Below are 26,091 nucleotides of genomic sequence, written 5' to 3'. Positions count from 1 at the left end.
TGCCGAGGTCCCTGACGTCTAGGGCTGCCTGGGCTTCGATGCGGGCGGCGCATGCGTGGCGGGTGTTGGGGCTGGTGGTCGAGAGCGGTGTTGCTTTCGGGAATCGGGTTGCTGCGCGAGAGGGAAGAAGGGCGCTGCCGCGAAGAAGGCGCTTGGAAAGTCCGTAGGGGCGAGTGGGCCTCCTGCCCTAGATTCTTTCCTAGGTCAGCATGTGGAAGCTGGTCCCAGTCGTCGAGCCCGGTGCAGGTGAGGGGGGCGGAATATGGGGAGGAAGTGGGCGTGGGCATGCGCTTAGCGTCTGGCCTGACTCTGGAGTGGCGCCGGTTTGCTCTGCTGTATTCCTTCCGGCTTCTGCGCGTTGGTGGGTTGAACCTAGGCTAGTCCTGCGTGTTTTGCGGCATGAGTTGTCGCTTCAGTTTCATTTACTTACAGTGCCGTCCAGCGTAGTGTTTTCTTGGAAGTAAGACCTATTGGATGTAATGTCGCTTACTGCCAGGCATTTTGTTTATTGCATTTTTATCCTGCCCCTCTTCCAAGGTACTCAGGGCAGCGTACGCGTGCTCCTCCCTTTTTATCCTCACCACAGCCCTGTAGGGTAGGCTAGACAGAGAGAGAGAGAGAGAGAGAGAGAGTTCGACCCAAGGTCGCCCAGGGGATTTCATGTAGCTGCCTGAGGACTTGAACCTGGGTCTCATTTATGTCCCGCCTTGTCATATAGCCTTTCACGAGTGCTAAACCCTAACAATTTCAAAACAGTAATATAATAAAGCACTGGGTTTAAGACCAAGACAGCTGTTATAACAACATTAAAATGCAAATCCCTATTCTGGCATTGTGTTGTGCCCCCGCCTACAAGTGTCTGTAGACATTTACATATTCTTGTGTGAATTAGTGCAGTCCTTTAAAAAGTGAACTTAGGTATAGGTCCCTCAGATGCAGGGTACATATAGAAAGTGTATTGTTGTATGTGTGCTGATCATTATAATCTGTGAATAAGTGTGTGTGCCTACAGATCTGTACGCAGATTGCACATGAGTTGAATTTAATGTATGCATAGGGGTGAAAATAACACTGAAAGTGGCAAAGGGGTTAAAACATGTACAGTGGGTATTGGAAAGAATCACCCCCTTTGATAGACCTTAAATTCTGGTTCCCTTACATCCTGAAATGAAAACACAAAGAAAATTCCCTTCACCAGCTGTACTTATCCAATGCAACCTATAACATCCAACTGAAAAACATCACAATTACAGTCCAGAAAAAGTGTCAGAAACAAAAAACAAGAATTACTGAGATTGAAAAAGGATCCCCCCCCCCATGTCAATATTTTGTTGAACCACCTTTTGCTTTAATAACAGCCTTGAGTCTGTTGGGATACTTCTCTATCAACCTTGCACATCTAGACGGAGCAATATTTGCCCACTCCTCCATACAGAACTGTTCAAGTTCGGTCACATTGGATGGTAGGTGTTGGTAGACTGCTATCTTCAAATCTCCCCACAGATTTTCTATGGGATTTAGGTCTGGGCTCTGACTGGGCCACATGAGGACGTTTACTTTTTTCTCCTTCAGCCCCTGTGTGGTCAATTTTGCTGTGTGCTTCGGATCGTTGTCATGCTGAAAGGTGAATCTTCTGCCCATCCTCAACTGTCTGGCAGAGGGTAGCAGGTTTTCTTCCAGAATCTGACGGTATTTTGGCCCATCCATTTTTCCTTCTACCCTAACGAGAGCCCCAGTCCCTGAGGCAGAGAAACACCCCCACAACAGGATGCTGCCACCTCCATGCTTCACTGTAGGTATGGTGTGTTGTGGAAAAAATGTGGCTTGTTCGGGAGGGTCGCAAGGAGAAAGCCACTTCTCAAGAAAGGCCACATTAAAGCTCGTTTGAGCTTTGCCAGAAGGTACCTTGAAGATTCTGATGCCAAATGGAAAAAGGTCTTATGGTCAGATGAGACCAAGATTGAACTATTTGGCCTCAACACCAAACAGTACACCTGGCGTAAATCCAACGCAGCTCACCATCCACAACACACCATACCTACAGTGAAGCATGGAGATGGCAGCATCCTGTTGTGGGGGTGTTTCTCTGCCTCAGGGACTGGGGCTCTCGTTAGGGTAGAAGGAAAAATGGATGGGCCAAAATACCGTCAGATTCTGGAAGAAAACCTGCTACCCTCTGCCAGACAGTTGAGGATGGGCAGAAGATTCACCTTTCAACATGACAACGATCCGAAGCACACAGCAAAATTGACCACACAGTGGCTGAAGGAGAAAAAAGTGAACGTCCTCATGTGGCCCAGTCAGAGCCCAGACCTAAATCCCATAGAAAATCTGTGGGGAGATTTGAAGATAGCAGTCCACCAACACCTACCATCCAATGTGACCGAACTTGAACAGTTCTGTATGGAGGAGTGGGCAAATATTGCTCTGTCTAGATGTGCAAGGTTGATAGAGAAGTATCCCAACAGACTCAAAGCTGTTATTAAAGCAAAAGGTGGTTCAACAAAATATTGACATATGGGGGGGGGGGTGATCCTTTTTCAATCTCAGTAATTCTTGTTTTTTATTTCTGACACTTTTTCTGGACTGTAATTGTGATGTTTTTCAGTTGGATGTTATAGGTTGCATTGGATAAGTACAGCTGGTGAAGGGAATTTTCTTTGTGTTTTCATTTCAGGATGTAAGGGAACCAGAATTTAAGGTCTATCAAAGCGGGTAATTCTTTCCAATACCCACTGTATATGGGGCTGAAGTTGATTCCTAATGTCATACCCACCCACTCCTCACAAGCTTATTTTGGTTCAATGACATGAAAACTTATTTTCTTATTTAGGCTGCTCATGTAGCTCTCCGTCATACATGAGGAACTAGAAACCAGCTTCAGCATTTTTTTTAATCCACTCTTCCTCCACGGAGATGGGAGCTTCCCTTCCCCTATTTTACCTTCACAATAACCCTGTAAGGTAGATTAGACTGCATGATGACTGGCCCAAAATCACCCAATAAGCATTCTATCTGAGCAGAGATTTGAACCCATGTGTTCCTGTTACTAATCTGACAATAACCACTGCACTACACCGTTTCTCAGAAGATAGATGACACATCCAGAATTAAAAGGCCTGGACAAATAAAATCAGTTTCACATTCTAACTTAGAACAAGTTGAGATTTGCTGAGTTCAGATGTCATAGCAGATCTTGGTTTGTTCTGTATCAGGATTGAAAGTTTAGAACTTCTCTGGTTGGTTGGTTGGTTGGTTGGTTGATTGTCATCAAGTTGGTGTCAGCTCTTAGCAACCACATAGATAGATTCTCTTCAGGATGATCTGTCTTCAACTTAGCCTTTAAGGTCTCTCAGTGGTGCATTCATTGCTTTCGTATCGAGTCCATCCACCTTGCTGCTGGTCATCCTCTTCTTTTTCTTTCCACTTTCCCCAGCATAATGGACTTCTCAAGGCAGCTGGGCCTTCACATAGTGTGTTCAAAGTATGATAATTTGAGGTTGGTCATTTGTGCCTCGAGTGAAAATTCTGTATTGATTTGTTCTATGATCCATTTGTTTGTTTTCCTGGCTGTCCACGGTATCCTCAAAAGTCTTCTCCAGCACCAAAGTGCAAAAGAGTCAATACTCACTACTACTACTACTACTACTACTACTGATATTTATATACTGCTCTTCAACAAAATTCTCAAAGCGGTTTACATAGAAAATTAAAAAATACATAAACAAGATGGCTCCCTTTCTCTAAAGGGCTTACAATCTAAACAACAACAGCAACAACAACCATAAGGCAGACACCAGCAACAGCCACGGGAGGGATGCTGTGCTGGGGCTGGATAGGGCCAGTTGCTCTCCCCCAGCTAAATCTTAGAGAATCACCACTTTAAAAGGTGCCTCTTTGCTCTATTAGCAGGGGTTGTGAGTAGGGGTTTTACTTACAACTTCTCTACTCACATGCAAAGGGAAAGATGGGAGCATTAAAGTCTGAGGGTTGTGAAAGTCTGAGGGTTGTGAACTTTTTAAAAGAAAAAGTTGTATTTTTAAATTTCAGAACAGTCACATCGACTTTTAGTCGGCGTAGAGTACCTTGTTGGGCGCAAGAATTGTGCAATTTTAATTCAAGATGATCAGTCCATCAGCCGGAGTCATGCCCTTCTTTCTGTTAGTCATTCTCAAACGAACCTTGTAAGTACCAAATGTACAACATAATTAATGAACTGGAGAATAGCTCTTTGTTCAACCACAGTGTTGCATGTGGGTACTGGGACAATTATGTAAAGTGCATAAGAAAAGTAGGTTTTTGAATACTAGTAAAAATATACACAGCATGCAAAGCTACAATGCATTCAGCATGCCACTGAGAAGATAATTTTCTTATTAATTTGCGGTGAAAAGAGGCAGGCGTAGCCCAATGAACTGAATAGCTAACACCCTTATTATAACACCATCTTGTATGCACGCTTTTCCTACCGTAGTATGTAAGGAGAGTAAATAACACTTGCATTTTTAAACTGTTTGTTTTCAGAGTAAATCGCCTACCCTTCCTCTCTTAACATTAAAAGACACCTCTAAATATGGTACCTTTGTTAATGAAGAAAAACTACCAAATGGCACTTCTAAAACCTTGAAATCTGGTGATAGAGTCACTTTTGGAGTCTTTGAAAGCAAGTTTAGGTAAGATCAATTTGTGCTCATTCTAAAAGGTCAAAACATGTCAAAAAACCAACTACACTGAGCTTGGGTGACACTTTGAAAGTCATGAAATATGTCATAGGAGGAATCAAAAATGGAAGCAAGCATGTAATTTTTAATTGAGATACTGCAAAAGGGTGCTGTAGGCACCTTCCCTCGCCCCGTTTTCCTGTTGAAGTTTTTGAAGCCAAACAGAAAGCTGAGGGTCGGGACTGTCATCAACAGCATGGGATGCAGCAAAGGGGGAGGAGAGAATTTCCAGAAGCTGCAAGCAGGGTGTTGCCTCCATTAGCAGTTCCCCTTCTGGTTTCCAGATATTGCCCTGGAGCCCTCTGCGTCTCATTCCATTCCATGCCATTGCTTAAGATCCCTGACCCTCGGCTCTTTGTGAGGCTCAGAAAACTTGAGTAGGGATGAAGGGGTATCCTATTATTATTATTAAGAACCTACCAGATATAACCAAAGGTGGAACATTAAAAAGCCTCTTTAGAAAGATATGTTTTTTCTTTGTTTTTTAAAAACACTGAGGGAGGGAGCATGGTGAAGCTCTTCAGGGAGGGCATTCCAAAGCCGAGGGGCCACAACTTAAAAGGCCCTGTATCTAGTCCCCGCCAACCGGATCTCTGTTGATGCTGAGCCTGAGATGATGAGCGGAGGGCCCTGGCAGGTTCATATGGGCGAATGCGGTCCAACAGGTACACGGGGTAGGGGAAATGCCTTGGGCTGTACCCATTAGGGATGTGCACAAACCTGTTCAGAGGCCCTTTTATGGGCCTTCGATCAGGTTCGAAAGACTGGCGGTTCGGCTGGTTTGACAGTTTGAAGGTGGGCGGAGATAACATTTAAGGACTAGGGAGGGTTCACTCCCCCCCCCCCCCCGCGCGTTTCCCCCACTGGCACTCTCTTTAAAAACGGTCCGGCAGGATGGCAGTGTACCTCCCTGCCGCCCTGTTATCTCCATGGACCGGAAGTACCTGGTGCATGTGTGCACGTTGCGCTCACTTGCTGGACATGCGAGCACAACGTGCATGTACCTGACATACACACGTGCGCCAGGTACTTCTGGTCTGAGGAGGCAATGGGGCATCAAGGAGATATGCTGCTGTCTGGCCAGACTGTTTTTAAAGAGAGCGCTGGAGGGGGAAAGATGGCAGCAGGGGGCGGGGGCTGGTAAGTGCACCCTCTCCAGTCCTTAAAGTTACACCCCACCCCACCCCAATCTTTGAACCGGTAGGTGCCGGTTCCGTGCACACCACTAGTAGTACCCATTGAGCCAGTGGTGTGCTCTGGATGCTACTCCTTGTGAACAACCAGAAACACTTCAGAACTGCTAAGCCCTTTTGCATAGATTAGATCACTGAGGCTGAAATCCTGTACAAGGAGTTGCACAGATTTTCTCAAAGGAAAGGTAAAGTGTGCCGGGAAGTCAATTTCGACTCCTGGTGCCCACAGAGTTCTGTGGTTTTCCCTTGTAGAATACAGGAGGGGTTTACCATTGCTATCTCACATGCAGTATGGGATGATGCCTTTCATCATCTTCCTATATCTCTGCTGCCCGATATAGGTGCTTCCCATAGTCTGGGAAACATACCAGTGGGGATTCGAACCAGCAACCTTCTCCTTGTTAGTCAAGCATTTCCTCATTGCGCCATTAGGTGGTTTATTTTCTCAAAGTAAGTCCCCCTAACTTCAGTGGGACTTGCTTTGAAGAAAATCTTGTTATCTTACTAGCCCATTGACCTCAGTAAATCTATTTAGGGCCTGACTGTAAAAGGTTGGTTAAATGAGACTTTATCCTTATTGTGATCTTGTTTCTGGATCTAAAACTGGTGCTGCAAGAAGTTAAGAGCCTTTCTTCCCCCTTGTGTCTTCAATATTATATTAGTAGCAAAGGCTCTTCACATTAGAAATGCTGTGGGACTAATACAATTTATTTAGGGAAAAGATACTCCATTAAGTAAACCCAAATGGGTTTTAAAGAAGGCATTTTATTAAATCACCACCATAATATACTAATAGTTGTATAAATTCAGGAACAATGGAAGTGTGTTGTACTGCTGGGCTTCCTAAGCTATTAAATTTCTGTGTGGGGTTGTTTCATCAAACCTTCCTGTTGTGACTGTTCTTTGCAGAGCAGAATATGAGCCTTTGGTTGTGTGCTCTTCATGCTTAGATGTCTCACGGAAAAGTGTGCTAAATCAAAATATTCTTCAGTTGGGAGGCCGTGTAACAAATGAATGGGAAGAAGTGTGTACTCATCTTGCTATGACCTCAGTCAAAGTAACTGTGAAGGTGAGTATGCGAGTGCATTTGAGGTGCAGGTGTAATATGGACTTTCCCAGACTGTTTCAGTAAAATAATCTGTAAGTCTTGTATGTAGCCAACAGTCTTTTGTCTTCCTTTTCCAGCAATTCATTTTCGTATTGTATTTGATAAAAAGAGGCTTCCTGGCTACAAGCTGTTTGTGCTCTGTATAGGGAAAGATGCCTTAGCCAGTGAAAAAGTATATTACTAGTTGCCATTGTGGGATGAAATAAATAAATAAATAAGAGTGTGAGTGAGAAAGAGCAAGAGGTGCTTTCTGAGAAAACAAAGATTTGTATGGTATCCTAGGATGATTCCCAGCTGTGGGTCCCCAGATGATGTTGGACTACAACTTCCATCATCCCCAGCCACAATGCCCACTTGTAGCCCAACAATATTTGGTGACCCAAGCTTGAGAACCTCTGCTTAGAAGATAAGGAGCTGCCGCTGACAGATGTTGAATGTACAGTTCAGTAGGCAAGAAAGTCATCAAGGTGAAGTTAAAGTGTGGGAGAATGGGGATTTATTAGAAGCCTTTAGATTCTGGTGATTGGATCGTAAATTATTTTAATAAGGGGTGGCTTTTAAGTGGAGAGTGAGAAAAGAGTAGTACAGCAGTAAAGGAGAGAAAGGAGACTGATGAACTGGAGATGGGTTGGGGAGTCAAGATGGATTTGCAGGGATCAAAGAAGCACCGACATGTGTGAACATGACAGAGGGCCTCCATTCTGACATAGTTTTGAATTACATTGGGAGAATTGATGTATGCTGATGAAGGAGTAAATCAGGGAGCACAATGGATGAAAGCTGAGTACTGCTAACCAGTGGATGAGTTGAGGGGAAGAGATGTGTGTTAAGAATGAAGAGAGTGACTAAGACCAACAGAGAGCACTGTTGCAATGTTGTGATTTTTCTGTTTTTCTATTTGCTTTATTTTTAGACAATATGTGCATTGGTTTGTGGTCGACCAATTATAAAGCCTGAGTTTTTTGCTGAATTAATCAAAGCCATTCAGGCCAAGCAACAGTTACCTAAGCCTGAAAGGTAATAAGCTGTAAGTTTGTATATATCCTAGATTCTAAAAGGATTTAATATAATATGTGCTATGATATACTTCTGTCGTTATATTTGTTGAAACTCTATAAGGCATGGAAAACTCCTGAAGTGTGCTGTCTTCAAATATAACCATCATATCCAAGTCATGCATACCTGTCACTATGTATAAACTAATATGCTAGAGACATCCATGCTGTAGGAAAGTTTTATGTCAATTTAGATTAAGTCAATATTTGTTTCATGTTTTTATACATCTGAAGAATGCATTAATCATTTTTGCTTTTAAATTATATCAGAAGCTCATTTTATGTTGTTGTTAAATGTTGCTCTTGTTTCCTTAAGAGACTTTGTATTACTATGATGATGATGATTTATTTACCACTCTTCTACCAAAGTTCTCAAAGCAGTTTACATAGAAAAATAAATGCATAAATAAGATGGCCCCCTGTCCCCAAAGGGCTTACAATCTAAAAAGAAACATAAGGCAGATACTAGCAACAGCCACTGAAGGGATGCTGTGCTGGGGCTAGATAGGGTAGGTTGCTCTCCCCCTGCTAAATATAAGAGAATCACTACTTTTAAACGTGTCTCTTTACTCAGTTAGCAGGGGTTTTATATATTTCTGAGTCAGTGCTGTCTACTGGCTGGTAGAACTGTCCATGCAGCTCTTTATTTCCCAAAGTAGAAAACAATAAAATCCACAAATACAATTTAAAGGAATAATACAGTGGTAATAATGAGCAGGGCAGGCCCTAGGGTTTTTGGCACCATAGGCAAAGTACATCTTTGGCGCCACTCCCCCTAAGGATGTGCACGAACCTGTTTGGTTGTCCATTCCCAGACTATTTGAAAGACAGTTTGAGCCAGTTAGAAGAGGGCTGGGGATAGCTTTAAGGCGCGGGGAGGGTGCTCTCACCTCCCCTGCCGCGTTTTCCCCACCGGCGCTGTCTTTAAAATGTCTGGCGTGGGGCGGCTGTATATCCTCTTGCCACCTCAGTCTGCGCAGAACTGGAAGTGGCAGGCGCACCGGCGGGGGGAACACTTCAGGGGAGGTAAAAGCACCCTCCTCGCACCTTAAGGTTATCCCCCCACAGCTCCCGGGAGTGCATGGAACTGGATCCGTACACATCCCTGTCTCCCCCTCCTAAAACGTTATATTCTGTACTGTACAAGAGGAGGACTCTGCGTGGAGCGGGGCAGTGATGTGGGGTGTGTGTGTGTTAGTGATGGGACATTTTTCACATTTTAAAAGATAATCTGCTTCCTCGCTGTCCCATGTGCCTCAGCTGCCACTGGAGCCCCTCCTCCCCCCACTTGGCAGCTAGGTCCACCTCGTGCACAGGCTGGCCCTGATAATGAGGCAGCAGTAATTCAGCAAGGGAAACCAAGACATACCACTACAGGAGCATGCTTAAAAAGTAAAGGCCTTAAAAAACCCCTCAAATACAAACCTAAATGAATTAAATTCTCAGACTTGGCAGATACTGAATGGCTGGGACACCCATAAATGTGACGTTAATGAGACTGTGCTCCACAGTTAGAGCTATCTTGCCTCTAATGAAAGTGGTATTTCATTATCGGGCCTCAGTAAGCAGGAGGGATGCATGGGTGAGGACTCTCCCTCAGGTGCCCCAAGCCCTAGTCATACAAGACTTTAAAGAGAAGATCCATCAGTAACTAGAGCAGCTCTTGAAAATTGGAGTTCTGTGCTCTTCGTGGCTAATGCCTGAAGTTAACTTGGATTCCACATTTTGGATCTGTTGGAAGTTTCCAGCTGTCTTCAGCAGCAGCCCTGCCTGCTGCACATTGCAGTAGTTAAGTCTCAGGATGGCAGGGCCTGCAGTACAGTGGCCAAAGTACTCTTCTATAACGAGAGACTCAGCTAATGCTTCAGCCAACACTAATAATAAAACACTCTTCTGACCATAGACTGCACTTGAAGATCCAAGAGAGGGACCAGATCCCCAGACACACCCCCACAGCTAATCTGATTTTTTAATGGGAATGTCTCCATCCAAAACAGGCATGCTCACTTCTAGGACCATCCATCACGAGCGACTCTGTCTTGTCTGGATTGCATTGCAACATATTCGCCTTCATCCAGGCTGTTATTAATTTGGGTGTTATTAATTAACCACAATGCCTGGTTCCGGTGATAGGGAAGAATCGGGTGTCATCAGCATATGTGGTAACCCACTCTCAAGTGCCAGACAACCTCTCCTAGCAGTTTTGTGTATATAGGATATAAGCCCCAGCAGAATTCCAAAAGAGAGTTCCCATGGGAAAGAATAATAATTTCCCAGCACCATCTTCTGGAATCTTTCAGTGAGGAAGGAGCTGATCCGCTGCAAAACAGTGCCTCCTTCTCACAACGCTCATAGTTATGATCCAGAAGGATACATGTAATTGATTCCCTCAAAAGCCAATCCAAGAGAACCCACAAATTCATACGCTCCCAGTGAAAATTCTCAAGAACAGTGACCAAGGTGTCTCAGTCCCAAACTCTAGCCAGAAACTGGATTGAAGTGGGCCTAGATGATCCATATTATTCAGGAATATCTAGAGATGCCTCTGGCCTCTAATTCTCCAGTTCATGGCAATCCAGGGAGGGCCTCAATTTATCTTATTTAGTGCCTCCTTCAAGTCAGAAGGAATGAATTCCTCCCTCAATGACAACTTAATTATATTCTGCATATAGTAATATTTACTCTTCTATCTGCAAAATGCATGTTCTGCCATGCGAGGTCTTAGGAAACTACAAAATGCTCTTGGATGTTATGAGATCCATAGCAGCTCCATTTTCAGGGGTTGCTATAGAGATCTCTATGGTAATATTTTCAGTGGTGAATGGGATCGTTTGGGAATAGGTACTTTAAAAACATTGCTTTTAAAAGAAATCATGTAATTAATGCTTGCTTCAGTAAGACAATTTACTCTGCAGAATGCATCTCAATTTCGAGCTTGAGATTAAGCCCATTTTAAGTTTTGCCTATCAGCAAAAATAATTCAAACTGAAATATTCAGTTTTATGACTTTTGATCTGGAATTAATTTTTTTTAAACCCATATGATCTCTAAAAGGAACCTGGTAACAGTCTGCACAGTGCTGAAAAGCTTTTAATTTTCATACCACAGTTGTTACATTTAAACCTAAAAATATGTTTGGAGACAGATTATGTCCAGTACGTGAGTTGAATGAAAACATGGATTGTGGTTTTGGATTTCTGGACTCTTTGTATTATTTAGATTAACGTTGTAGAGCATAGCTGTCTGTTTGCTTAAGAGTTTAGAAACTTCCTCTGCGTGAGTGGGAGGGCTGTATACGGTAGGAATACTGGAAGTGCACATGGGTCTTGTGCGCAATAATATTTGGTATGCACGCAGTTTCATTAGGGGAGTGTTTTGGAGCAATTGGGCTTTATTGCTGAGCCCACAAAGAGTAGAATGATGTAGGAATTTACAGTGTAACTATAGAAACAAAAATATGTAATCCCAACAGGCTAGGCAACACCCTATGGTGTTGAGGTGCTCCTCAAGGTCTTTTGGAATTGCATCTAGGGCACCAATTACTACTGGGATTATTTTGGTCTTTTTTTGCCACAGCCTTTCAATTTAAATTTGTAGATCTTTGTATTTTGTGATTTTTTTCTATTTCTTTTTCTTCTATTCTGCTATCCCCTGGTATTGCTATGTCGATTATTTTGACTTGTTTTTCTTTCTTCTCGACAACAGTTATATCTGGTGTATTGTGTGGCAGATGTTTGTCTGTAGTCGGAAGTCCCATAATATTTTTGCATCTTCATTTTCTACAACTTTTTCAGTGTTATGGTCCCACCAATTTTTGGCTGCAGGTAGCTTGTATTTTTTGCAAATGTTCCAGTGTATCATCCCTGCTACCTTGTCATGCATGTCTTTGTTTGTAGTCTGTGTGATCTTTTTACAACAGCTGATTAGGTGGTCCACTGTTTCATCTGCTTCTTTACAAAGGCGGCACTTGCTGTTTGTTGTGGATTTTTCGACTTTTGCTCTTATTGCATTTATTCTTAGTGCCTGTTCTTGTGCAGCCAGTATTAAAGCCTCTGTTTCTTTCTTCAAGTTGCCATTCTTAAGCCATTGCCAGGTCTTGGTGATGTCTGATTTTCCACTTATATTGTGCAAATATTGACCATGCAGTGGCTTATTTTTCCATTTTTCTGCTCGGTTCTTGACTTGTTCTTTCTTGTAGACCTGCTTTGTTTTATTGGTGTTTAATAGTTTCTCATTATTGACCATTTTAAGTGCATCTTCTTCACTGTCCTTGATATATTCTTCAAGGCTTCTTTTCTTCTTCTCTGCTGTTTGGTGGACTTGCAGCATTCCTCTTCCACCTGAGCTGCGAGGGAGGTAGAGCCTATCTACATCACTGCAGGGGTGCAGAGCATGATTGATGGTCATGATTTTCCTGGTCTTACAATCTAGCGTCTCTAGCTCTGCCTGGGTCCAGTCTATTATTCCTGCAGTGTATCTGATCACAGGTATAGCCCAGGTGTTTATGGCTTGTATGGTGTTCCCGCCATTGAGTTTGGACTTTAGGATTTTTCTAACTCTCCTGATGTATTCACTTCCAATTTTTCTTTTAACTTCAGCATGTGCGATGTTAGCCTGGAGAATGCCCAAGTATTTGTAATGTTCTTTCTCTTCCAGGTTCTTGATGTTGCTTCCATTGGGCAGTTCTATTCCTTCTGTTTTTGTTGTTTTCCCTCTGTTCATTATATTATTATTATTATTATTATTATTATTATTATTATTATTATTATTATTAGTCTTCCAATAATTTTCTTTTAAACAATATAGAAAAAGGTTGAGCTTGATGGTATCATAAAATATATAAGGTATAAATAAATTATGGCTTAATGAACGTTTCCTTTATTTGCAGCTTTTATCCTCCAATTGATGAGCCAAGTATTAAGGGTGAAAAAATAGATCTGGCTGTATGTCCTGCAAGAAAAACAATCTTCAGAGGAAAAACATTTGCCTTTCTTACTGCTAAGCAGGTCATTGGTTCTGCATTTATTATTTAAAGCTAAACAAAAAATGTTTATGATACTTTTATGTGCAGAGGTTATGTTTATAGCACAGAATGTTACTCATTTTTACTCTTGATTGCATTTCAAAGTGGATGAGAAGCATGTTTAAACTGTGCTCTGTCTGAAAGTGGATAAGAGGAAATCTGACTTCTTGACAGACTGTTTACTATATACCATGGAGAGCACCTTGGTTAGTAGAATTTGTGTAGAGCTGTGGAGAGGTGATTTTCCACCAATCCCCTCTTCCTCCTGCTGCTGCCTCCCACCCACCCCCACCCCCCAAATCTGCTCCTAAGAGTTCCTTGGCCCTCAGGATCATATATGGTGGCAGGGAAGAGCACTGGAACTGCACAGGCAAGGGTCAAAAATGGCCCCTCCCTCCATTACGCTTGTGCTGGATGCGACCCTTTGCTTACTGAGACTTGAAAAACCATCGTCATGATTTGCTTTACTTCTCTTAAAATGTGAAATGTTCCGAATGTTTACTATAGAGGTCTAGCATTGTTGTGCAATCTATGTTCTTTAAATTCTGTGACTTTTGTATTGAATTTTAGCATGCAAAACTGAGCCCAGCAGTTAAACTTGGAGGAGGAGAAGCAAAGCTGATGACAGAGGGAGCAGTAGATGCTGCTGCTTTGGCCGCTCCTGATGTTTGTGTTATTGATTTAGGATTCACAAACTCTCAAGCATCCATCTCTGACTCGGAAAGGGAGTGGATTGACACCATCATAGCTGTCTTGCAAAGGTGTGGCCATTTTGGCTTTGTTTAAAGTAGAACTGCTGAGATCTTGGTAGCCAGGTGTCATTTTAAAGCGAGATTATTTATTAGACACAGTAGCAGCAAAATCATTATGGATACTTTAATACAAATGGAATATTGATTGAGCTCTTCAGATGAGTAGCAAATCATATTGTTATTCCTGAGATTGTTTTTCTCATATATATATATATATATATATATATATATATATATATATATATATATATAGAGCACCATAGCTGGACAATTCTTCTAGCTCTTTAAAGGATCCTGTTTATGTAGGTATAAATATTATTTGTTTATTTTTACATTTCTACCCTGCTCTTCCTCCAAGGCACCCAGAGTGAATACATGATTATATTTATCCTCACAACAACCCTTTGAGGCAGGCTAGACTGAGAGATAAGTGATTGGCCCAGAATCACCCAGTGAGTTTCATGGCTGAATGGAAATTTGAACTTGGGTCTCCGTGGTCCTAGTCCAGTACTCATAACCATTAGACTAACATCACATAACTTAATGTAGAATGATGAAACTGCAGTTATGAATTACTGGCAGGGCAAGTCCTATTGAGTTCAGCCAGTTTTATTTCAAAGTAAACACGCATAGGAATGGGCTTTCAAAATATTAATGATGCATATCGGTAGGCTTTATCACGTGTAAGAAATTATTGTATTTGAATTCAGATAAGGTTTTCTTATTGCATCAAACCTTGTTCCAGGAAATCTAGGACCAACAAATGGAAGTACTTTTTCAATTCTCTGCCACAAGATGTGGTGACAGCCAACAACCTGCATGGCTTTAAGAGGGGTTTGGATAACTTCATGGAAGAAAGATCTATCAGCGGCTACTAGTCGGAGGGCTATAGGCCACCTCCAGCCTCAAAGGCAGGATTCCTCTGAGTACCAGTTGCAGGGAAGTAATAGCAGGAGAGAGGGCATGCTCTCAACTCCTGCCTGTGACTTCCAGCGATATCTGGTGGGCCACTGTGTGAAACAGAATGCTGGACTAGATGGGCCTTGGGCCTGATCTAGCAGGGCTGCTATTATGTTCTTATGTCAAGGTCTAGAAAAGTGCTGTAGTTTCATAGTGTGATTATGCTGGATCAAGCAGTTTGGGAAAGCAGCCTTAGATTCACAGGTGTAAATTCTGGCACAGGTAGATCAAATGCGTTTTCCTAAAAGCTTAGGAACTACAAACCTTACACCTTTATAACGTAAGCCTCTGACCAGTTTTCAAAGAGGCCTGTGATCACATATGTACATTTTCCCTTCAGACTTCAGCCCCTTGGACCACACTGAATGCTTCTCATGAGGTTTCCCTGACTTTCAAGAATAGTAAGAGTCTGTGGTAGGAAGGGGTGACCTGAAAAACCATGGTGTGTGCTTGGAATGCTATGTGTAGCCTTGGATTCTGGCTGAAATATTTGTGTTCTGGTTGGAGCCTATCCTTGCACTTTTCTTATTTGGCATTTCTACGAAGCTGCCTTATACCATGCCAGAATATTGGTCCATCTAGCTCAGTATTTTCTACACCGGCTGACGTCTTGACTAATGAAGCACCCATGTCAGTAAGGTGTATGGGCACATCAGCACCCCCTAACACAACTCCCCTGTCCTGCACACGGACAGTTGTGTAAGAGGGCTAGGAGTCCTAAGTGCTTCTGGAACATGGGGAGTGCTCTTCATCCTCTTGTGCAATAAGGCGAGTGCAGGAGGACGGGGGAGTTGCTGTGTGCCCATGCACCCTCCTTAATGGTGTGCTTCATAAGTCAGGATGTCAGCCCCTGACTGCTTTTCAGAGGTTCAGGCAGGGATTGATAGCCCGGTCATTTGTTTCTGAGGGCATTGTTCAGTAAATGACTTTCAATTGTTTTTCTGATGGCATATTTTATTTTTCATAGGAGGAAATATAGGACAATTTCAGAAGCAGAAATTGGTTTAGCCGTTATCTTTGCATCCACAGAAAGATATTGTAATCCTCAAACTCAGCTTGATGCAGGTAACTAAAAAGGTTACATCATTATCCTTTCCCACTCTCCTCCTAAATGGAGTGCCAAGTGTGTTCATAGTAAGCTCTCTTGGAGTGACCTCTCTTGCTCCTTGCTCTTCCAAACCTTTCTGTTTTTGCTTTTTTAAATTATTCTTTTCCCAAACATATGAACAGATTAGCAACATCAGAAACAGCTAGCGTTTCGAGGCCCAGATGGTGAAAAAAGTCAATATCCATCACCATAAAAGTGGAAATTGAGGACAGTTTTCATCAGAAAATATCCACTTTGTACAAAATTTGCATATGTTTTATTATATACTAGTAGACATTAAGCCTGTTACATTAACGGGCGCTAGAAGAGTTGTGTAGAAATGTTTGCAAGAACAGTTTTTCTTCAAGGGCAAGGGACGTGGACCTCCTTGTGCCACTCAGCCGTATGCGGCGCACGCAGCGGGCCCCGCAGCCTCAGCTAGAGGGCGGTTCTAGAAGGCCGCAAGGGGCCAGGCGGCAACGGGGGCGATCGTGGCTGGGGCCAGGTGCACGCAGCCAGCTAGGCCGTGAGCGGGGGGGGGGGGGTGTTGACTCCCCCCCAGCAATCAAGGCCGAAGTGTAAGAATCGTGTACGGTGGGAGGGGGACCATTCGCGGCTAGGCCACGTCCAAAGAGAAGGGAGACGGAAAGTTTTACCAAGGGGCTCTAAGCCCCGCCGCCAAAACGCTCGCCCTCGCCGCAGGTGTAGCCTCCGCCCTCCCTGGTCTCCCCGACTCCGCTCTCCCCTACTCGCCGGTCCACATGGCCGCAGGTTGCTCCTGGCAACGATCCTTCCTTCTGCCAAGCTGAGGCGGCCAGGACCCCATTGGCCCGCTTCCTTCTCCTATTGGCCGGCCCCTGTCATGTGGAGGAGGAGGCAAGTCGGCGCCCCTGCCTGCCTCATGTGACGGGGCACCCCCACCCCCTCTAACGCGCCACGCATGCGCAGAACACCTGCAAGAGACACGGACGCAGGTACCTTAGGGTTTTATTATATAGGATTACATATTATATATGCATATTTTGATAACTGGATAATTTGAGAATAAATACAGTTCACCACTGTGAAGCTGATGACCAGGTGAGCTGTCTGTCTGCTCAGTCTGCTGTCTAGGTGCAGAGTTCTCCAGGCCCCTGCTTCTTAACTGTAAATTCATCTCCTGGTTAGGTTTACCACACACACACACACACAGTCCTCTGTCTTCCTCCCCCATGTGTCATCCAGCCGGCAATCCCCAGCCAAGCCCGTAACTCCACCTCTTGGCTCAAGGCAGGGCAGCCAGCTAGCTACCAAGGCAGCGTCCTTGCATGCTGGGGTGGGCCTGATTATTGAACTGTAATAGAAAGCGCCTGCACGTCTCAATTTGCGACTGCTCCACTGCATCTGGTGAGCAAATTATTTGTCTGGCTGGTGAACTGGCTCAGCACTTCTTGACCCCTGCCTATCTAGCCTGTAAGATTTGTGTCCCATACTCAATTATGCTTATGTTACTTTCAGGCTCTCACATGAAAGCTTAAGTATATCAAATAACAAATTGTGAGATTTTAAGATACTCAACATCTCTTGCACAGATCAGGCAAGAAAACATATTATTTAATTCAAGGAAATTGCCAGAATTTTCCTGTTGCAAGGTTGACATGGACATTTTATGCTGCACTTGGCAGTAATGATAAAATAGTACATGTTTTGAAGTGCTAACATCCATCCTTCCCTATGGGTTCAAATTACAGGAGCAAAATCTGCTACATCAGCATCAGCTGTTCCAGGACCAAGTCTTTCTCAGACTGCAGTAGTAGATGAGACCATCATGCCAGGCATCACAGATTACATCGCAGCATATGTCTCTGACACAGAGACCAAAGAGCAGATGGATACATGGTAAAGCACTGTTTGGGTCTCTTTTTTAAATATTATTATTTAATTAAAAAGCCATAGTTAGTGGGATGAGGCTCAGAGATGGAGCATCTGCATTGCATGCAGAAGGTCCCAGGTTCACTCCCTGGCATCTCCAGGTAGGACTAGGAGACTATTCATGCCTGAAACCTTGGAGAGCCACTGCCAGTCAGTGTAGCTAGGTGGGCCAATGGTCTGACTCAGTAAAAGCCAGCTTTCTGTATTCTTAGTCTGAATATCACGCCTTTATTTTCAAACTAGAACTCTTAGCAGGGGAATAGGCTGGCTAGATTTTTCAATTCTCAATTTTCTTCTTTGATCAATAGCTCATTTTTATATGTAATCAGCTTCTTAATTGCATCACTTACAACATTTGAAGGTAACTTGTTCAGGTTCTACAGATCAGGGAAGGCAGGGAAACAGAAAGCAATCATAAAGAAGTAACCCCAGGGATTTTCTCTCAGGTTAAAATTATACCCTTTGACTAGTTTCGTACCCTTCAATTTCCTACCTTCAGAAGTTCCTAGAGCTAGTGGAGTTTTCTTTACGGGAATACTTTGACTACTGCACCTGCCTGTTCTTGGTGAACTATTTTGTGAAAACACATCTTTGGCATTTTTCCAACGGTAATGGCAATACCTGGGCTGAAGATAAAGAAACATTGTAGTTTTGTATTTGAGTATAAATTGCACAGGCACAGCTTTTCAAATGTATTTTCTGGGGTAGTTCATATATAAGCAGAATTGTGTGTACATTGGGTAAAAGCCAAGCCCACTGTATGTGAGTGAGTGTGTGGAAAGGGTTTCTGTTTGCACACAGTGAGGGTCAACAAAATCTCCTCTGGTGGCATCCCCTCAAACTTATAGGGTGCTGCTCTGGAGGGCTATCAAACTTTGGGAGGGTGTTGGGTGAAGGGAAGGAATTGGGGGACTGCCACAAAGCGGTGAGCTGAAAAGTGAAGCCCCTTTTTCTTGAAGCTATTTGAGGTAGTTTACATGATACTTAGAGCCACCTATTGGCACCGTGGGAAAATGACTTGATTAGCAAGCCAGAGGTTGCCAGTTCGAATACCCACTATTATGTTTCCCAGACTATGGGAAACCCCTATATCGTGGAGCAGCAATATAGGAAGATGCTGAAAGGCATCATACTGCACAAGATGAGGCAATGGTAAAGCCCTCCTGTATTCTACCAAAGACAACCACAGGGCTCTGTGGTCACCAGGAGTCGACACCGACTCAACAGTACACTTTACCTTACATGGTACTTAACGATCGGGATGTCAAGAGGCCCTCCTAGGTTTGGACTTCCTCTCCCAGGCCGCCAGTGATACCTCTTGTGGTTCCCAATTTCCAGCAGCAAACCCAAGAGTTACTGGGGTGAAGGGTGGAGGCAAAGATGTTTACAAGCCTCTCCTCAGTCCTCAGATGTCCCAGTTACCACTCTTGGAGTAAATAACCGTAGCTTAGAAATGGCTGCTAAAGCAATTGGATGTTAAGAGCCCCTCACAGGGCAGGGCTTCATCCCCCAGACTGCTGATGAATTCTCTTATAGCTCCCAGTGGCAGACAGTAGGAGACATACAGAGCAAGGATGGACAGGTGCAGTAAGAGGAGCAGCCTAACAGAACTTCCCAACTAACAGCAATGAACAGAAAATATTTCATAGCCTTTTTCTCTAGCAGTGACTGACATCCAGAGCAAGGATCCACCAATGCAGTGAGAGAGCAGCCGAACAAAGCTTCCTAACGAACTGCAGCAGGGAAGGGACAATATTTGACACCCTCCCCTTCCCCAGGAAGCCCTCTGTGCCACGTGAAAATATGTCGCTGAGGGTTGCATAGCCCTCAGGGACATATTTTCTTATCGCACAAAGGGCTTCCTGCGGAAGGGGAGGTGTCAAAATTTCCCTCATCCCCTTTGCACTTAGTTGGGAAGTTCTGTTAGGCTGCGCCAGTGCATCCTTGCTCTGTATGTCAGCCAGTGTTTATAAGTCTTCCCCACTCTCCTGCCCGGAGATGTTTTGTTTGTTTCATCTGCATCCCTCCTTCCTCCAAGGAACTCAGAATGATGCACATAATCCATTGTGCTGCACAAGCTGACAGGAGCGGTGAAAAAAATCCAAACTCTATAGTGCCAGCAAATAAAATTCTAGGATGAGACTTGGGGGGAAAATAGATGTTTTAGGAGGCAATGTTTTTAGCCAGCATTGAATAAACCATACTAGTATCTTAACTTTCTAATCACCTGCAACATTTTATTTGACCAGGAGCCTGAGGCTTTTGCTCCATGGCATATAGATTACTGTACACAGTAGGTATGCTTAATCCTGGCACTGATTATGGTAATTATGTTTATGTTTACTTGCCAATCCAGTATTCTTTCCTGTTTATACAGTATGGAAACAGCAGGAAAGAAGAGAACTAAAGTAACTCCAGTGAAGGAACAAAGAGGCAAAACACATTTGCAAGATATGACAGTAAATGAGACTCCATCAGTTTCTGGCACTGCAAGCACGGGGGGAGCATTATCCAGGTTGAACAGAAAGTCAGGAATTGGCCAGAGCAGCCAAGCACATTTGCCTTCTAAAAATCTAGGATATGGCAGAAATCAAGACAGAAGTTCACAGCCACAATCTAATTCAATTAAAAACTACTTCCAGCCAGCGACTAAAAAAAGGTTAGTTTACCTTAATATGTTATTTCTGGGTATTGGTTAATTTGTCAAACTGCTACTGTTGTTTCCCCCCTAAATTTTAGTTCTAGGAACACAAAACTGTAAGCATGTGTTCCAGTTCTTATGGATCTCTTTCTAATGTAATAAAATTTTGAGAGAGCTAAGATTCCTCAAGTGTTTCAGATGAATACTAATTCAAAATATGGGAAATACTCACCTAAAACCCATATGAATCGTATTTTAGCTCCCAGAAGCTTTGATGAAATATGTACCTTAATACTCTTCAACTCTACAGCAAACACTAATTAAATAACAGTCACATGCAGCTTCCTGAAAGATTGCTTAAATTAACTTCTACTGGATTACACCCAATGAAGTTATCCTAATGAAGACCCATTGAGATCAGTGGAACTAAAGCGTACAGGTAAATGCCTGTCACATTTGATTTCAATAGCAATTAATACTATCAGGCTTCTGTTTGATTATGCCCAATATTTTTGGGTTCACATTGTCATCATCAACACCAGTTGTGTGTGTGAGAGAGAGAGGTGGGGGGCGGGGGAGAGGATGAGAATCTAGCTATGTATTGAGAGAGACATAGGCCACTGTGTGAAATAGAATGCTGGACTAGATGGGCCTTGGACCTGTGTTCCACTACATGGGGGTACAATTTTTGTCAAAATCTCCTTCCCCAGGAAGCATGTTTTAACACCCACAAATATATCCCTGAAGGTTGCACAACCCTCAGGGACATATTTAAGGGTGTTAAAGGGTACTTCTGTCGGAAGAAGAACATGGCAAAAATTGAAGTGGGGGGGAACCCCATTGTTAGGAGTATCCCCCTTCTCAGCCCAAACTGTATGCTTATGGGTCTCCCAGGCAGTACCAGGACTTTTCAGGTCTATGTTGGCATTACCAGAGACCAAACAAAACAACATATTTAGTAATGGGATGAGAGAGGAGGTTTGACAGCAGTATCCCTCTCCTCCACCGAATCCTTATAACGAAAGGGCTGAACAAGTCTCTGATTACCTAGAAGATTTGGGAAGACCTTACATGGAAAACAACTAGGTTTAGTATGCATATCTTAAGAAGCCCTCTCAGGAAACTAAAGGTAATCATTGGTGTTAAAATTCCTCCACAGAGCAATCTCCTTCATCCATGTTTAAGAACCTGTTTTTCCACCAATGGATTAAATGCACACTGAGGACTGTCGTGATTAGATCAATCCCAAAGGTTGAGCCTCACGCCCATAGTGATCTCCACCCTTAAGCAATTCAGTTTATCTGGATTTCCCCAGAAACTATCAATTGCTAGTTTAAGATTCTAGAAGGTGTACTCAAAAGCTTAGTCTTGTAGGTATAAAAATGCCTCCCCAAACTTAGTGACGTATTCAGCATTCAGCATTTGTGGTAAACTCCAATTCAACGTGCGTAATTCCACTTTTTTCAGTTGTTGGTTAGCCTTGCCTGTACTAACCTCTGTTTGGATTCAGCTTGCTGATCTGGGAATTGAGATTGCCCTAATTCTCATTACTTTGACCATCCACTCCATTGAAAGCCCAGATAGAGTGTGCATTCTGTGGCTGAGTCCCAGAGATTCCCAAGCCTGAGATTTTCAGAGCTGAAATCACTGTTTTTAGGCTCCTCAATTCCTCATAAGCCAAGAGCTTAGCCTGCTTGGAATTATGCTTGCCAAGCGAACCTCCCATCTCATCTCTCCAGCACAAGGCAATGCTGCAATACAGGTAGTTAAAGCCCCTTTTCTGCAGTCATCCACATAAGAGCAGGATTTCTTTCTCTCTTTCCCGGTTTCCTTTTTTTTTTTTTAGTAGTAAAGTTGAGCCCCCAGGAGCCCCTTGATTCATTTGTCCCTACTTGCGCATCATTAATGAGGATATTGGCCAATGTCTGAATTCTTTTTCTGTTTCAGGGAAAGGATAGAGGATGGAGAAACATCAATATCTAAATATGCAAAGATAGAGGAAAAGCCACCCCAGTCTTCTGATCATACTCAACCCGTACCTTCTTTGCTGTGGGAAAACACAGCAGAGAGCTCTCAAAAAGGGCAGTGTTCCATTGACCAGAAAAAAAGCCAGTCTTTTACAGACACAAGCAAAAAGTCTGTCACAGAGAACTACAAATTAGAAACAATTGCCAGTGAAAACATTCATGCAGGAAAGTCTGCATCACAAAAGAGAAAAGAGCTGGATGACTTTGTGGAAGATTCCGCTTCATTAGAGCTTGTATTTGAGAGCAAAGAGCTTGACTGGGAAGTGGACACACGAGATTGTGGTAAAGAAAGTACTTGTGATGTCAGGAAAAAACGGAAATTGGAAACTAAAGGAGATGATCTTCAAGAAGGGAATACAGGAAATGAGGCCAAGAGCATTTTGGTAAGGGCATCTTTCTTAACGATCTCCTTTATGTGTTGGGTCCTTCATATTACCACACAACCATACATGGTGTACAGTACCTCACAATATTAGGCTATTAGTACAAAGATGAAGTAATTATTCAGAATTGATATCACAAGTGGAAGGAAATGCTTAACGTCTATACCAAAGGTGTCAAACTCAATGAGATGGTGGGCTGGATTTGATCCCAATTCACCTAGCTGTGCACCACCTTCTGTCGCCTCACACCCGCCTCGTGCTGCCTCCTATCTTTTTCCTCCTTTCTCTCACTCTTTCTTCCTCCCTCCCTTGTCCTGTCATTTAAACAAGCTGAATGCACTACTTTTACACCAGAATATACTCAGGGAAAATTAAAAATTTATTTTGTGTATTTAGAATAAATTCTGAACATAACCATCATATTTTGTTAGTGTGCTCAACAGATTTTTAAAACTCAGTATTCAGAGCAATAATTTCAAAGCAACATCATGCTCCAAGAAAAGCAGAATCCCTCTTCCCTTTCCCTTACCCTGCACTCACCCATTCTTCCTCCTGCTCACTCTTTCTCGCTCACTTCCTTTCTTCTTCCTCCACCACCCCCACTCCCTTGCCAAGAGAAAGAGCTCCCTATCCTGTCTTCTGACTCAGAGTTGCTCTTCCTCCTCCTCCTCCCTCTTGGCCGGCCGGCTAGCTGGCAAATGTGGAGACATGCTGAGCCCAAGGTGGGAAGGGGGGGTGAGAGAGAAAGAAATACCACCACTGCCGCTGGCAAGAAGAAGAACATAAGAACACCCCTGCTGGATCAGGCCCAAGGCCCATCTAGTCCAACATTCTGTTTTGCACAGTGGCCCACTAGATACCACTGGAAGCCACAGGCAGGAGTTGAGGGCATGCCCTCTCTCCTGCTGTTACTCCCCTGCAACTGGTATTGAGAGGCATCCTGCTTTTGAGGCTGGAGGTGGCCTATAGCCCTCCAGCTAGTAGCTGTTAATAGACCTCTCCTCCATGAAGTTATCCAAACCCCTCTTAAAGCCATGCAGGTTGTTGGCTGTCACCACATCTCGTGGCAGAGAATTCCACAAGTTGATTATGTGTTGTGTGAAAAAGTACTTCCATTTGTTGGTCCTAGATTTCCCGGCAATCAATTTCATGGAGAGACCCCTGGTTCTAGTGTTATGTGAGAGGGTGAAGAATTTCTCTATGTCCACTTTCTCCACACCATGCATGATTTTATAGACTTCTATCATGCCTCCCCGCAGTCGTCTTTTTTCTAACCTAAAAAGTCCCAGGTGGTGTAGCCTGGTGTTGTAGTCTTGCCTCATAAGAAAGGTGCTCTAGGCCCCTGATCATCTTGGCTGCCCTCCTCTGAACCTTTTCCAGTTCTACCATGTCCTTTTTTAGATGTGGTGACCAGAATTGTACACAGTATTCCAGGTGTGGCCGCACCATAGTTTTGTATAAGGGCATTATAATATTAGCAGTTTTATTTTCAATCCCCTTCCTAATGATCCCTAGCATGGAATTGGCCTTTTTCAAGCAGCTGCACATTGGGTCAACACTTTCAGCGAGCTCTCCACCACGACCCCAAGATCCCTCTCCTGGTCAGTCACAGACAGCTCAGATCCCATCAGCATATTACTTGAAGTTAGGGTTTTTCGTCCTAATGTGCATCACTTTACACTTGCCAACACTGAACTGCATTTGCCACTTTGTCGCCCGGTCACCCAGTTTGGAGAGATCCTTTTGGAGCTCCTCACAATCCGTTTGGGATTTCAGTACCCGAAAGAGTTTGGTATCATCTGCAAATCTAGCCACTTCGCTGCTTACCCCTGCTTCTAGATCATTTATGAACAAATTAAAAAGCACTGGTCCCAGTACAGATCCCTGGAGGACCCCACTTCTTACTTCCCTCCATTGTGAAAACTCTCCATTTATTCCTACCCTCTGTTTCCTGTCTTTCAACCAGTTAGCAGTCCAGACATGTACTTGTCCCCTTATCCCATGACCCCTAAGTTTCCTCAGGAGTCTTTGATGAGGAACTTTGTCAAAAGCTTTTTGGAAGGCCACGCATACTATGTCAACTGGATCACCTTGATCCACACACTTGTTGACACTTTCAAAGAACTCCAAAGGGTTTGTGAGGCAAGATTTACCTTTGCAGAAGCCATGCTGTTCACTCCCAGCCGGGCCTGTTCTTCTATGTGCTTTACAGTTTTATCCTTGAGGATGCTTTCCATCAATTTGCCTGTTACGGACAGTAAGCTAACCGGCCTGTAATTTCCCGGATTGCCCCTGGATCCCTTTTTGAAAATCGGTGTTACATTTGCTACTTTCCATTCCTCTGGTACAGAGCCCGATTTCAGGGATAAGTTATATATTTTAGCAAGGAGGTTGGCAATTTCACATTTGAGTTTTTTGAGGACTCTTTGATGGATTCCATCAGGCCCAGGCAATGTGTTAGTTTTCAGTTTTTCCAGACAGTTTAGAACAACATCTCTTGTCACTTCTATCTGACTCAGTTTTTTAGCCTCCTTCCCCAAAAAGCCTGGTTCAGGAACAGGTATATGCTCAATATCCTCTGCCGTGAAGACGGACACAAAGAACTCATTTAGAAGGAAACTGGCCAGTGGTCCAGTCTTCTAATTTCAAGCATTTCCAATCATTTAAGTTTGAAATCGGAGGCTTACCAGTATGTGTCCCTGGCTCTGTGCTGGATTGTAGTTCTATATCTAAATTATTTTCTATTGGCATTAAAAACAAAGTTGACTTTGTAATCATGATTTTTATAATGAACAAAGCTCATCATTCCCAATGATCATAATAACAAATAAACCTTCTGTGTGCTAATTTTGTATATACACGTCCATGTTGTGCTGCTACAGTAAATCAGCCACACTGCTACACATAACTAAGTTTAAGTGTAAGTTCCTCACTAATAAAAGTTCAGTTTCTTGTCTTGTATTTTAAAACTCTGAAACTGTCTTACTTGGAAAATTGAGAACTAGATAACAAAACTAATTCTGTTTTAGCAAACTGACCATAGCCAAATTAAGTTGAATGCAAAAGGCTAAATTTCGTTTTACTCTCCAGTCTGGAAACTACTACACCATTTGAATGTTACTCCAATAAATTTCAAATAAGAAACTTTTCTTCTCTAAAAGACACTGCAATTGAACTTTAGTGGTGTACTCTGTATGTATGCATGTTTGTATGTGATTATAACATACATG

General features: G+C 43.2%; 1 protein-coding gene across 4 annotated transcripts in view; it reads left to right on the top strand.

Moving 5' to 3' along the window:
• The first annotated feature begins 33 nt into the window (after positions 1-33).
• The window catches only part of NBN (nibrin), a 38,362-nt gene continuing 12,304 nt past the window's right edge, over positions 34-26,091 (top strand). The window contains exons 1-11 of one of the 4 annotated variants that reach the window (XM_053245937.1): positions 74-246; positions 4,051-4,184; positions 4,525-4,673; positions 6,824-6,983; positions 7,936-8,039; positions 12,966-13,083; positions 13,671-13,861; positions 15,780-15,877; positions 17,630-17,777; positions 20,188-20,469; positions 22,399-22,861. In XM_053245937.1, the coding sequence (XP_053101912.1) occupies positions 210-246; positions 4,051-4,184; positions 4,525-4,673; positions 6,824-6,983; positions 7,936-8,039; positions 12,966-13,083; positions 13,671-13,861; positions 15,780-15,877; positions 17,630-17,777; positions 20,188-20,469; positions 22,399-22,861 (1,884 nt within the window). In that variant the 5' untranslated portion in view covers positions 74-209. Of the gene's footprint in view, positions 247-4,050; positions 4,185-4,524; positions 4,674-5,219; positions 5,387-6,823; positions 6,984-7,935; positions 8,040-12,965; positions 13,084-13,670; positions 13,862-15,779; positions 15,878-17,629; positions 17,778-20,187; positions 20,470-22,398; positions 22,862-26,091 lie in introns of those variants that run through there. The other 3 variants (XM_053245936.1, XM_053245939.1, XM_053245938.1) reach the window with 3 other exon arrangements.

Source organism: Hemicordylus capensis, chromosome 4, assembly GCF_027244095.1.
Source record: "Hemicordylus capensis ecotype Gifberg chromosome 4, rHemCap1.1.pri, whole genome shotgun sequence".
Lineage (NCBI taxonomy): Eukaryota > Metazoa > Chordata > Lepidosauria > Squamata > Cordylidae > Hemicordylus > Hemicordylus capensis.
This window is presented reverse-complemented; position numbering and strand designations above follow the sequence as displayed.